The following is a 14818-nucleotide window of genomic DNA, read 5'->3' on the forward strand; positions in this document are numbered from 1 at the left end:
TAGCATATCCTGCAAATTCGTGCCAGATTTCTCCCATACATCTACTGCTTAGCATATTCAGTCATGGGATATAGATGTCCTCAGGTTCAACCCATAGGCTCAACTGTACAGCTGTTTTGGGTATATAGTTTTGGTATCCTCTTAGTATACCTTCTCTGTTAACCAGAAAGTCGGGAAGGTAGAAAAATTCTGGGATAAGCTCCTTTACATCAGTCATTGATTCATATGAAGAGAGTCGCCAGGTTGTATTGGTAGAGTGAAACGTTCTGTCTGGGATGTCAAAACTTTGATCTGTAAAGAAATCCAAACTGAACTTGTTACATCAATGATGGACACAATAACAGTTGCACATCTGCAACTTCAAGTAGTTAACTGCTTTCCAGTTAGCTGAGAGCATTTAGAATTCTTCTATCTCAATTACTATGTGTTACACATGGACTACAAGTCAAATATAGGTCAGCTTTTTATTCTACATACACTAAGGTATAAATATAAGATGTACAGCTTTTATGGTTTATCTTGATAGTTTCAGAATGGCTCTATTGTGAAAGCATACCAGATTTAATTTTACTGAACTCAGCTATTTGGAATTGATAAACAATGCTAAACAGAGTAACATATAGCATTCCTGGGTCACTGGGACAAGGCCCAGATGTGGAAGGCAAGTGCAAGCAAAGTGACCTTACCTTGATAGGCTAAAAACATTTTAGTAAAAGGTGGCAGCCTAACTAGGAAATGAAGCACAGTTCCACTGTTGGAATAATGAGATCCATAGTGATACGGTTGTACAGGGGGCATTGGATCATCTTCTCGTGCTCCTTTACGGTACTCTTCTTCCAAATACTAGAAAAGTAGTAGAAAAAAAAAATCACAAGCTTTCTACTTAGACTGTATTCCAGTAACAATAATAAGAGTTTGCCTAAGTTGTTTAGGAATAAAACTTAAACTTTTAGAGGAATATACATTTTAAAGTGATTTGGAATCAAATGCATTTTAATTGTCTAAAGATGTGATCACTTTTACAATCCAGTTAGGTATCAAAGTCTTAAAGCCACTTTAAATTACCTGTTTTCTGTTATTTATTACTTTTGCTCCCCTCGCCCCCCCCTTGTTTTCTAACACCACAGAGTCATTGTACAGGCTTTTCAATACTAAATGGAAAAAACAACATTTGCAAATAATACACTAGACCATGATGATACAGACGTAAGTTTGAAGGTCCAGCTGCAGATGCTTTCCATCCCCAGCATGTTATTTCCTACAGCCTTTAAAACATTCTAAAGAGCAAAAATCAAAGAGCAGTGTAATCATAGTAGGGTATGTTAAAATAAAAGAGTACTGATAACAGCTCTTCTGTTATCAAACAGAAAGAATAGCCACAAGTTCCACTGAAGTAATTTCAAATAAATGGCAATAAATTATCTTCCTGATCTTTAGGAATCTTTACATGTATGTATGTTCATATGTAAGAAGATAGCAATTTAACCTCCTCGGCAGTATCACGTGGAAAGACTAAATTGATTTATGATTTCAGGCAAACACAGGTTCCAAGCATGTTATAAAACAATTCCCAGGAAACACAGCATACTGGAAATGAGAATTCCATAGACATAAAATACTGGATTTGTGGTTTCTTTTCCCCCATCAATATATGTTAAAAAAAATTAAAGCCTCCATATCATTTAGACACAGGAAAAAGGCAAGAAGCAAGTGTTACCCAAATTACCTTATAAGTATCCACATAACGATCCTCTTTTTCTTTGGACTGCACAGCTATCGGTTTGACCAGATTTCTGTAACAGAAGTAGTACTGATATCTTGTCATTTTTATAAAGATGTTGATTCACACCATTTAATAATGCATTAAGAATAATGCCTTTAGCATCATGAAAAGGACAAGCAAAACTTAATAGCACTTTACAAGAGAGTTCAGAAAAAAGGCCACTTTTAGTTAGTGCTAAAAGCAAACTCGGATCCACCCAGGCTACCCCATAGCACAGTAACAGGCAAGCAAATGCTAAGTGCCTCTGTCAAATCAGAGGCAAAGACTTTGTACACACAAATGTTAAATTGGCTTAACAGAAATTTATTAGGGTGGGACAATTCACTTGGATCTATTCACAATTAAGACAATATGATTTTGTAACTGGCCAAATAATTTGCAATATTTTTTCCTTTTCTATTTAATTTTCGCTATTTGGCCTGGAAGTCTTTAATCACATGAATTTAAACATACAGCTTTTATTTAAATCTGTGGACTATCCGTATCATATTAAGACAGTATAAATCCAATTCATAGCATCCTTTGAATATACACACTCATAATACTACACATTTTATTTAAAAATCCGAGGTGAAGCAGCCACTTATTGTAAAAAGCCAAAGTTATTATGGATGAGGCTTGTCCCTGAATAGCTCCATTCACATACGTGTGCAGTTTAGTACAATGAGGTTAAAGAGCTATACTGGATGATCAGTTCAAGTATTTGGAAATAACCAGTTCCAAACATTTCATATTACCTATATACCGATGGATCATTTAGGTCCAGCGTTTCATTGGTGTAGTCAGAAAGTATAAAAGGAAATACTGGATATTGCATGAGATCATTGAAGGAACGGCCCGCATGTTTGTTTAAATGAGTCAGATATTCAAAGTTAGTAATCTGTCCTGTGCACCACAGGTGGGTCAAAGCAGTAATGTTTCCATATTCCAAAAGGTTAGGCAAATTGTTAGTTAAGATGTTGTGGTACACATCATCACGGACCTAGAAGAAAATACCATAGATTTAATCATATAATTTAAAATGCTTCAAACAGTAAGTTTCTCTCATTTAACAAGTTTCTGCTGTAATGGAACAGTGTTTAGTATTACTAAGATTCTTTAATGTCTTAATACATCAGAGATGTGTTTTACAACATGATTGTGTTTGTCTAGAAGTCTAGCTGAGCAAAGTTTTTTCAAAAGTAGTAAGCCGAATTTAATTAGTCCATGCAACAGGTCTCCTTAAAAACTAATGCACAAGCGTACGTGTTATGAAGAGACAGCAAAATACTTTGATATATTATTATCCATCAGTGCCACATTACCTTTGTATTATCAAAAGCCAAGAGTAAAGTTCTGCCGTTTGTTAGAAATATTTCTACAGCATTGTCTCTTAACTGCCACCAGCGCTTATGAACTTCCTTAATCTCCTCATAGGTCCAAGAAAATGATGCTGGTTCAGTTTCTCCATGAAAACTCTGCAGAATTTGCAATTAAAAAAGTTATTTTAAATAGATTTTCCAAACAAGAAACCCTTCAATGGGGCTAGTTTATAACCATACGGAATATCATAAGGCAAACTTGAATTTTGCTGTGATGCTTTAAGACATTGTTGTGATTTTCTTCATACATGTTTCCCATCCTCCACTCTCCTCAAGGCAGTGGGCAGAACATCATGCATGCTCCTCAGCTGCTCCAGTTCCCCATCCAACACTAGCACGCAACACCGTACTTTCACTGGCCCTTAAGCTAAAATATTGGACAGCCAACCAGAGCGAGCAAAGCTTTGCCATGAATCCCAATTCTGACAGTTCTATGAAGAACAAAGCAGCAAAACAGCTGGTAACATCTTAAACCACAGGAGCTGTGTGCTTAGTGGATGCAAGGAAGAGCTCCCTGAAAATAGTTTAAGACTTTCAGCAGTATATACTGATGTATCACCCATATCTTGATTTTTTTTTTTTAATGTCTGTTGGATGTATAAACTTTAATACATCGGAGCCTTTGTATATCAGAAGGATTAGGTCAGTTCCAGTTTCCTCCATGAAAGAGTCCTCTCTTGTATAGGATAAGGGGGGAGCTAGAACATCCTACATAATGGAAAATTCAAGAATCTGATGCTGTAGAGTACAGCACAATTCATACACTTGTGAGTTTCTGTACTTCGTAGTGCTCCAGCTTCCAGTAAGGCAAGTTATCTCAGGTGCAGACCAGAGCAAGCTCTGCGCACTTATGCTCATGAACTCAGAGCAATGGACAGCAAGGTGCAGAAGCCTCCCCACATCACCCCCTCCTCCTTCCCTCCCAGCCCCAGGCCCACATATTTCTTGTTTTCTGCTGTCACCACCAATTCCACAGCCAGGGGCAACAGAAGCAACGCTGAACCCAAACTAATCAGTTTGGCTGGCCTTGTCTGGAGACCTCTAACTCTAGTACTCCAGCAATCTCAGTGACAGTAGACAAAAGCTACTCATGGTCATAGTTTGGAAAAATTAAAGCTGGACAATATGTTCTAATACTTACTGAATTTTCAATTGTGTCTGAAGCATTGTCTTCAACAAAATACATGCCACATTTTCCTGCAGGAAAAAATAGTTGCAAAAAGGTACATGATATTACTATTTGTATAATGCATCTTAATGTTATATAAACAGTCTCCAGGTGCTAAGAATACTAAGAATAGTACCTGGGCAAGGCAGTACTTGACAGAAGTAGAATTTAGCATTCTACATCTTTTAACAAGCAGTTTGCAACTTTAAAAAACTTAACTACAGTCCAGATAGCACTCACGTGAACAATAGGGAAGAAAGGCAAAACTGATCTATAAAAATATATAATCCATAAGAAATCAGGCAACAGGCTCAATTACTTAAAGAAAATCACCCAATTTTATATATACAGCAGAATCTCAGACAAAAAGGATTTGAGGACTGAAAATTCTACTTACCTAGCAACAGTTCGCCAGCAGTCTCTCTAGAAGGTGCTACGCTTATACATCTTCGATTAACTCTGAAATATTTAGTGTATTATTGTTTATGGATTTATGTACCTTTTGGCACATACCTAAAACAGCCTCAAAGGCTACAGTCGAAGAAAGACTTTTCAACACTGACTCTAATGGTTGAAATCCCAAGGAGGGAAAGAAAACAGAACCTCAACTTTCTAGACTTGCACATTAGTGTATTTGTGTTTATTTCTTTGTGTGTTCTCCGCAGTTATTTTAGGCAGTATTAGTGCCTGTAATAGGTGGTAAATTGACACAACTGCAGAGCTGAGTAACACAATGGTAAAAGCAGAGAGGATGAAAACACAATTTGCTTTTGAACACTGATGGAAGGACCTACCAGATCTATTAGCACTGCCTGTCTTACATAGCTAAGTGACAAATAAGTAAAGAAATCCCATCAGGTTATCCCACAGAAGTCTCATCTCCATATCACACCAGATGGTATCTGCTTTTACTGATTTTTGAAGTTATGGAGATAGACTCTTTTAAGACTCAGAAAACATACATGTTGGTAGCTCTAATTTTTTGCTTATGAGTATAGCAAAAAAACTACCATTTTTGACATTTGTCTCTTATCTCACTTGATTTTTTGTGTGTTTATTTAGACAAAAAACTGAGGACTGTTTCTTTGGAATGGGAGAAGGTGGGAAAGGGAGGTAAATGTTAGGACTGTTTCTTTGGAATAGGAGAAGGTGGGAAAGGGAGGTAAATGTTACCCAAACCTTACCTTATATGTTCACTTGCAGCTTTGTCCTTTACAGTAGAAGAGTGAGAAGAATGTGTTTTGTCTTCAAATAGATAAGATAACGGAGTTTTTATCACACCTATAAAAAACCCCACACATAAGGCACTAGTAGTCATTACAATTCAGACATACTCCTAGATGATGTTATAATTACCTTCCTGTTTCTGCCTGTCTGGGAGAAGGTACTTGTTTGGAATAGTTAGGTAGCACCTCTGCAAGCGGCGTCTCTCTCTGTTTGGGCCCTCTGTTGGATCCAGTTGCCAAGAAGTTGGGTAATAGACTGGGTCATACCAGAGTGCTCTGAAAAAAACAAAATATGTTAAGAGTTTGGCAGCAGAGCCAGTATATATGCTTATTCATTCCGTTTTTCTTTAAATAGTAGAAAGGCAGAAGTTTCACAGTAGTACACTGGGCAATTATTTCTGAAAAAGTATCAAAAGACTGAATTTCTGTAGTTTATTTTCATGAGCTATCCCACTGACTGACTACTTATGAGCTACTACCTTAAGACTGCTCTTGAAGTTACTAATTCTGATGAAAACAGCAATACAATGCATCCAATACTATATTTTGAAAACTCAGCTGCTGCAAACGTGATATGAAACTAGTTCTGCAGTGGCAAATACACCATTGTTTGGTTTCTTGTCAAGACTTAACATCTTTTGCTCTATGTAGATTAGCGAACACAGTATCTGGATGTTAATGTGAATAACATTACTCAAAAAATGTTTTGTTAGTCCATCAATGTAATACAAGATATTAAAACTTTATGACATTCTTCATTCTATTAGGCAAAGCAAAATGTATCTGACAAAAAACCTGTCTAAATGGCATAGAAATACTACTTGGCTACTCACGCTAAAAAAATAGGAGAATAAACGAAGTATTTCACAAGTCTTTAACCATCAGATGATTAGCAAAGGTAAGTAGTTCTAATTTTATTATCATCTACATTTCATGTGCCTCTAAGTAGAATGAAAAGCACGTCAGGCATTGAGTCTCTCTTGCTTTTTCACTGAGATGAGAGAACAACTTACCGATCATGGGTAAGCTGCTGAACAAGTTCCTGCCAATGTCTGCTGGCACTTAGCTCTGCCTTGTACATCCCCCTGATGTGCTGGATTACTTTCTTCCTTTCCATTCCTTGTGACAGAGACACAGCCTGTGTGATGTCTCCAGCTATTTTAGAAATGTCTTTAGATTTTGTATCCAGACGTTGAAAGAGACTGAGGAAAGAGTTGTGTTTTGAAATGTCAAATAAACACACTAAAAAGGGAAGGCAAGACACCAAAACCCCTTACAAAATACAATCAGTTTGGCAGTAGATGTCCATAGTTCTTGTTACAGCAGATGCAGAGCAACTCAGCCTACATAGTTTTCATGAGACTCATGAATACCTTCTGCTGCTTAGCCTTCAAAAAAAGGCTATTACTTGCAGCCGAAGACAAGACAAACCAATCAGAAGATCAGGGGCTATATATTAGCATGCTTCACTAATTAATGTATACTCATTACAATAAAAATCTTAAGAACAGTAATTTACCACTGCTCAGATGTCTTAAGTTATTCAACATAGTAAAGTCTTATAGCTTATCTGGACGGACTTGACTAAGCTGACCTTTACAGGTACTACAGTTGCCTGCATTGAAGCAGGTTGCGTGTGCATCTCAGATCTGATTTTTATGGCAAAGCCTGAAATGTAAATTAATGGAAAGAACCTCTTAATCTACCACAAGCTACCTAAATTTACATTAGGCCAAGTAGCAGTAGTCTACACTACTCACAAAAGTGTTCAAATACTATGCTGAATATAATGATATTTTATTCGTTGAAGATAAGGGTTAGTTGCAGGGACATTCACCTTACATTTAATTGCACAGATCACAGCAACAGGAGAGGTGATTGGACAGATACAACAGCTGTAAAACTAAGGGTGAAATGCCAAATGCGCAAAAAACAATTCAGTATTCTGAATTTCACACAATGCCATTTATTATACAACCTATGGAAATGCATATACATTTTTATAATGGTAAAATAAAAACCTGAAAGCTAGCAGTGCTGTTAATTTGAAAAAAACATCTGTAATAATCATATAGGCAACTTTGCAATGGGGTGTGCTGAACAGAAAACATTCTTACAGAGTTCTTGCAGCCCCTTTTAGAAGGCACTTACTTTTGCCGATTATTAGCCATTGTCTTCTCCCAAGCAGCTTTGTTTACACCTTCTTCCATCTCATATTTCTTCTGATCCTGAATGGAAGTTTTATACATTACTTTTATTTTTTTTTCAGATGGATGAAATAAGGAAGCAGAGGCTAAAGGATATGCCAAGTTAAAAAAGGAAGACTGACAAAACTGTTCAACTGATATCTTCACAGCATTTTAAACCATCAAGACTTCATTTCAGTTACTGCAGTTTTAATATATTAAGATATAATTTTTTTTTTTTCAAGGAATCAAAAATTTTTTCCTGACAGTGAGAGATACTAGTAGCTTATTATGAACTCTCACTTTTGCCTGGGTTAACTAATATGCTTAACCAAGAAGCATTAACATGTGAGCTTGCTGTGAAGCGTTGAGCCTATGTGACAGAAATATTCAGTACCCGAAGAGAATCCTCAAAAGCATAATCCATGCATCAAGCAAACAAAACAGCTGTTTGCTGTAAAACTCTGACCCCATATAAGAGACAATTGTCTCAAATATACCCAGTTTTTGAGGTAAAGTTTTTATTCACAAACCTCTTTCAAAGCTTTTATTAGATCTGGTTTTGGTCGTGGGCTCAGGGGAATGCATTTATAGCCACAACATTTTAATGTATTCACGAAGTCTCCTGCTGCTCTTTGTTCTTCTTTGGTCATTTCATTGCTGTGACTGTGTATTAACTCATATAAATAAAGCGCTAATTTAGGTCCATGCTAAAAGACGAAGAGAAGGGAAGAGGGGAAAAAAGATGTATGGTCATTCTCATTTCCACAATACAACACTGAACAGTTTTTTCCTCCAACTTTATTCCCTTTTCTAGTCAGCCTGGACAGGTGTCTTCTAATTTTTCTGTGATACAAAGAAAATGGCTGCTTTAATGTTTGAAGACAAACTATTATAAAATTAGAAAGAACATGCTGAATTTAATCCTCCACATGATAAAACTTCCCCCAGCATCTTGTGACTTTTCAAATGGCTTACAAGAAAGCTAGGTTTCTTTTCCAAATACTCAGCTCCTGCAGCCTTGTGTATGCTTCAGGAAATATGTGCCAGAGACTCCTAATTTTGCACGCCAAGATTGCTACACCTTGTTTGATTAACCGAATTAGAGCTGACAGATAATGAAGTTAAGCAGACACAGGCCATAAATGCACTCAACATGACACTCCCCCAAAGAAGCCATTGCTAATATATCAGCTCTTTTCTTAGTGATGAAAGCATTAATTTAATTGAATAATGTATCTGTGATCAGAAATGCCTAGTGTCATAGGTTCATCTAACAAGTACTTTCTCTCCTCAGTATACAGTGACTCAAACTGTGGCATGTCTTACATCATTTATTTCATTCTTGCAGTTCCTGAAGATCTCAAACAGCAACCTTCCTACCCAATTCCTGATCATGGCTCTAAGAAATGCTTTCTCTCAAGCTTGCACTAACAGAGTACAATAAAAAAAGCTTTTTCCTGACAAACCCAGAAAAGCAGGGAGAAGCTGTTCAGAACATAGAATACATAATCCCACTTTAAGAATTAATAAAGGCTAAATAAGAAAAGAGAGAGTACTGCTTTTATTGATGCCTCTTAAAATCTAGTGGCAATCAGTTCTTACAAGTTTCAGGAAGTCTGCAGTTAGAGTTCCAAGGCAAGGGTAATTCCTTCATTAATCTGCTTTTTCAGGGTACCTTAACTTCAAGCATCCTCAGTAAAATTCTTCATGTTAAAACTAGTACCACTTTTTGTTTCTGCGCTACACAGGATATGTGATGTTTGATGTGCTACAGAGTCAACATACCCAGATGTAATCCTATCTTGCCTCTTACAAAACTATCTATCCTCAGGATAACACAGCAATTGCAGAGGTACACACAGGTATTTTGTATGACATGGCTGTCATTACACTAAACATTGTTAAACCAGCAGTGAATAACTTTAACCACATACAGTTCTAAATAATGGTAAAATTTAAACCAAAAACTGAATACAGGTTTTAACTTCTCTCAAACAGTCTTGAGCTTACTTGCAAAGTTGGGCTAAGACAGTCACGCATAATCTCTTGATGGTTTACTTCATGTACCATCTCCAAAGCCTGCTTTCTCTCTTGCAGTGGCCTTGCTGGAGAGAAGTTGTGCACAAGAAGCCTGCCAAGTTGCGTACGGAACGTGTCCTTACATGACAAGAGGATTCTCTTCCACTGCTGCTTCGGTGTGTTCACTCTGCTGGTGCCCTAAGTAAGAGAGAATTTTTTAATATTACAGGGTTAGGGCTTCCTTTTACCAAGTTTTTCACATTACAAAACAAACAGTTAATATGATCAATATGTAAAACAATAAAGATCTCTCTACCAAAATAGTGTTTAATTTTAGTTTACTGATTATTAGTACAGGTTAAAAGGCGTTCTACTAAAAATGAAAGAACGGTTTGTTCATTCTAATAAAATAAGCATTTTTCTCTCAATCTGCCAATATTAGGAACACAACTCCTAGCTAAACTGGATATTCAGTTAGAGGGACTACACAGCAATCCAAAAAGTGAAAATTCTGATGTAGAGGGTTTAAAGAAAAAAATCAAAGGGTTTTTTGTTTGCTTATTTTAATGAATAGCCCTTCTACGTTAATCACTAGTTTCTGAATGGATTACCTCAAAAGGTTAGAAACCAGGCATTGGATTGACATGCTTGTGCTCACAAAAAGAAATCTGCCATCTTTGAGAAGTACTACAAGTATGGCATGATTGAAAGATAACAGACGTAATAAACTTAATTTTCCAGAGCTAGAAAGAAAATAAGGTTGAGCTACTTTTTATAAAGACGACCTAAGAGAAATAAAGAGGCAAGAAGCAGTAAGTTAAGTTTTACAATAACACCATTTCAAATTACCCAAGCGAAACCTGATCACCTTGGAAAGGTTGACAAGCTAACACCTGTACACTAGAAAAGAAAACTCTCAGCCCTTTGGCAACAACTAAAAAAAAAGAGAAAGTTTCCCTTCCCCCCAGTTACATCACCAACTCTAAAATATATTATAGACACAAATTGCTCAGAAACTCTCCATCATTTGTGGATGCACAGCAGATCTTGTTTTCTAGGCTCCGGCAAACTTAAACCTTGAGGTTTAAGAAACAAAGCAAAATTGTGGACTACACAGAAATCTATTTCACCTTTGTGTGTTTGTTCAAGAAGCAGAATTTTGCTAAACATTAAGGTAAAAATCAGAACAGATGCATTTATTATTTTACAACTGCAGAATAACTGGGAAGCTGAACAGAGTTTTTAAAGCCACAGCTGAACTGAGAGAGGCAGTAAGAAAAGCATTTATGGACAGAAGACTTTATGCATAAAAAGTTCTTAATAAAGGAACCTTATGAAATACGCTTTAATGTGGACAACATCTAATTACTTACAATGGATACTTTGATTCCTTCCACCAACATTTTGAACATTTCTTTAAGAAAAGGATTTGTTCTGTTCGGCAGTTCTTGCTGGCTTTCCTCTTCAGGAACTTCCAGCTGGGATGCTGAAAGTCTGCTTTGACTTGTGGTTTCTGTTATACCCAGTACATCAAGACACTCTTCAGTAGATGCTTAAATTTTAAGAGGTACATATTGATCAGTACCATCTCAAGCAAGAAGATCCTATGATCCTTTAGTTGGCATTAAATCAAATATTGCCTTTACTACTATACTTACCATACTTTTTATTTTAACTATCAAGAAGTATTCCTTATTTCAATTCCCTTATGAACCAATTTATTCAACATTTACAGTTAATCACAGAGCCATTCAATTTTTTGTCCCACATGCTAAACTTTCTCTTGCTTCTGTGGAATTTGAACTAGCCCCCAAAGTCATCAAGTCTTGCTAACAAATGTAGCCATTTCATAGAAACATGCAAACTGATGCATTTTAAGAGAGCAGATGCTCCCTTTGGCAGAGTTAAATCTTCAGGTAATAATTCAGGCAGTTAACACAGGAATGGACTAACGTAGAATTAAAATAACTTGTTCAGTTCATTCAGATAAAAACTGTATCCAGATTGTCAGTTACATAATACTGTGAGACAAATCACAGAGAATGATGTTTTATGGTTAAATCCATTAAACTAGCATCAATGGTATTACTTTCCTCTCAAACACTTCAACACTCCAAAAGCAAGAATCTATTTTTCATATAGCACTACATTGGCTCTGTCAGAACAGAAACGAGCAAAAAGAAGTCCTACCTAAATAAATGAGTCTGTTAACAGCTAGAACAGTTAGCCTCTGTAACCTTTGTACAAACTCAGTCTCAGTGGCTTGGATAGGATTTTCTTGGCTCATTCTCCGCTGCATCATCATGTTGAATTCCTCACTTGCTAGTGAACGCATTTTCATCAGCAGAGCATCAGACTGAGCATGTGAAAACTTCCTGGAGCCTTTAAGTAGAGAAGCATTAATAGCATCCTACTAAAATGCACAAAAAATTAATCACTCAGCAACTGCTTTCATCCAAAGAGTTCACATCATTAAAGGAAAAAAAACATTTGAAATACATTCGTATTGAAGGGACCATAAATGTCATTTGGATGTTTCTCTCCTTCTTTTAAAAGCTTTTCTATTTGAAAAATAAGACTCAAGCAGTGATACCATGAAATGAGTTAGTCTCAAGATCAGATTTATTGTACAACTTGCATATTTTTGTGTAAAGCAGATTCTAAAAGAGTTACTTTTATTCCTGTTTTTTACTGTATAATTAGAATAAAGGATTAAAAATTAATGATACAACAAAAAATATTGCATATTAGAAACTAGCTTTATTAGCACAAATGAGGAGTCAGTTATATTAACAGCTTATAAACAAACATGTTTTGTACCATACCCATTGCCACTAATTTTGATAGAAGTAGTATTTCTAACTTATAAGAATATTCCTTAAAATTTTCTTGAAATGAACTGGTGGGCCTTGACTGTGCTTGCTTCTTTCAGAAATAGCTATATTTTTTTTTATCTTTAGTGCCTTACAAGATTCACTAATATAAAAATATTTTCACTGTATTTACTAGGCTGATGGAGAGAGGCCTCGAAAGCTGACCATATCAAGAGAAACATTCCCATAGTAAACAGGGAATAATAGTGGTTTGTTTTTTTGTTGTTTTTTTTAACTCAAATACATGTCAGGTTTTTAAATTAGATCTTCTACAAAGTCTTAAGTGCAGCTTCATTTAGATGAGAGATATACAAAATCAATTTCCAGCCAGAAGATTCCAAAACCTTTACAGAATGATTCACAAGCTATCAAATACAGAGAAATTACTGCTAAAGCTAGAACTGCACAAATATTTTACAAGCACAACTACAGTGGTTGTAGGACTCTCGCATTCCCAACTATTAATTTGGAGTGCCAGGTATTTACTTCAGGACGATCACTAAATAAGAGTTGTGCAACAATGCAATCCCCACATCATAGCTGTGTTAAAGTTACAAGCACTAACTTTATTTTCGTATTTCCTTACTGTGAAGTTGGCTATTAAAACCACTATGAATTACTTTAAAAACATCTTTGCTAAGCAACTTGTGAATTGGAGAATCCCAAGAGAAGGTAATATCTGGCTTTAGACACTGCAGTGAGAATAAGGTGACTGAGGTTTCATTTTCATACCCCACTCCCTCCTCCTACTACAAAAACCCCACAAGTTCAAAATGGGTACAGGCTAAACTATTCTAAAATATATATATTGATTTATAAAGCCAATCCCCAGACAAAGCAAAGCAACAGGACTCATTTGTTGTATCACTGAAATTACTGTTTGAAAGTAATACATACAGGAGAAAGTACAAGATTACTACACTTTTGCTACTCACCAGCAATGCCTTTACGCTTTTGAAACATTGCACGATGTGGTGCAGATGGTGATGGCACTGAACCGGCCTGCTCCCGAGCATCTTGGTTTGCTGTAGTTTTTATCAATTCAATAGCTGCTTGAAGAACTCTCAACTGCAGAACAACTGCCATATCTACAGAGAGAGGCACACAAAGGACACGTGGCATTCTTTACACGTCTTCAAGAATTTTTACCAGATGTTTGTAAAAAGTAAAAGAACACAGCAAAATGGTCAAGAGCTGTAAAACTCAATTCCACGGAAGTCATAGAAAGTCACCTCACTATGCAAAATGGGTCAAGAGCTGTAAAACTCTCAATTCCACGGAAGTCATAGAAAGTCACCTCACTATTCCACAGATACAGACAGTACACAAATGAGTTCTCATGGAAAAGCCATTGAATTTGATTACTCTGAAATAAGCTAAAGGAAACCGTAGAGAACATTTGCATTTAAATACCCTTAATGAACTTTTACAGTCACTTTGTTCAGATTAGCAGTACACAATTCTTTACCACAAGGCAGGCTCCTGAGGAAAACTACTACTTTGAGAACCACTTGGAAGAGAAAGAAGATCCATCACCAGAAAAATCCCCCTTCTCCCTCGGCAGGAATATTAATTTAAACAAAAATCAATGGGGAAGGGATTTACTTCTCCAGTCCCGTGACCCCAAAAATAAGCAGATAACTTACTTTGCATCCTTGCATTTTTACTATTTTGGAGATGACCCAGCAGCACAATGAGGTCTTCAACAACACGAAAATACTGAGAACCTGAGGAGCTGCAGGCATGAATTGCAACTGCTACCAGCAGCTGTTGTATATCGCATGCAAGTAACTTGTAGTCATTCAAGGGAATGCTGCAAACAAAGTTGTAGTTACCAGAAACATGACAATTCTAGTAGATGGTAACCCATAACAAGACCCATTACTGTTCCCCTTGCTATTTCTGCCAACCGTACTAATATTATATTGTACTTCATACAAAAGCGTTACTGCTGAAGGCTAAAAATTGTAATCAAAGACACTTCTTTAGTGTTAACTTTGGCAGATTGGATGCCTGCAAATCTTTGTTACAATCTTAATGTTAGAATGTCTCAAAGTTTTACTGGATAAGCAATGATGTATTATTATCACACTTTGAAGCTAAAGAACAGCTCTGAAATCCTGTATTTCTCCAAAAAAAAAAATTGGGATAATATCTCATTTTGTAACCATGCTGAACTAAAACTATACTGCGGTAAAA

General features: G+C 36.3%; 1 protein-coding gene across 1 annotated transcript in view; it reads right to left on the reverse strand.

Moving 5' to 3' along the window:
• Positions 1 to 14818, reverse strand: part of LYST (lysosomal trafficking regulator) — a 68647-nt gene that overhangs the window by 14024 nt on the left and 39805 nt on the right. The window contains exons 26-42 of the mRNA XM_009281795.2: positions 14266 to 14432; positions 13555 to 13707; positions 11937 to 12128; positions 11120 to 11298; positions 9738 to 9944; positions 8258 to 8434; positions 7690 to 7766; positions 6552 to 6740; positions 5669 to 5814; positions 5497 to 5593; positions 4710 to 4771; positions 4286 to 4341; positions 3088 to 3240; positions 2521 to 2765; positions 1727 to 1793; positions 687 to 843; positions 151 to 291 (exon numbers count right to left, since the gene is read on the reverse strand). Of these exons, the coding sequence (XP_009280070.1) occupies positions 151 to 291; positions 687 to 843; positions 1727 to 1793; positions 2521 to 2765; positions 3088 to 3240; positions 4286 to 4341; positions 4710 to 4771; positions 5497 to 5593; positions 5669 to 5814; positions 6552 to 6740; positions 7690 to 7766; positions 8258 to 8434; positions 9738 to 9944; positions 11120 to 11298; positions 11937 to 12128; positions 13555 to 13707; positions 14266 to 14432 (2465 nt within the window). The remainder of the gene's footprint in view (positions 1 to 150; positions 292 to 686; positions 844 to 1726; positions 1794 to 2520; positions 2766 to 3087; positions 3241 to 4285; positions 4342 to 4709; positions 4772 to 5496; positions 5594 to 5668; positions 5815 to 6551; positions 6741 to 7689; positions 7767 to 8257; positions 8435 to 9737; positions 9945 to 11119; positions 11299 to 11936; positions 12129 to 13554; positions 13708 to 14265; positions 14433 to 14818) is intronic.

This window comes from Aptenodytes forsteri, unplaced genomic scaffold, assembly GCF_000699145.1.
Source record: "Aptenodytes forsteri isolate BGI_AS27 unplaced genomic scaffold, ASM69914v1 Scaffold132, whole genome shotgun sequence".
Lineage (NCBI taxonomy): Eukaryota > Metazoa > Chordata > Aves > Sphenisciformes > Spheniscidae > Aptenodytes > Aptenodytes forsteri.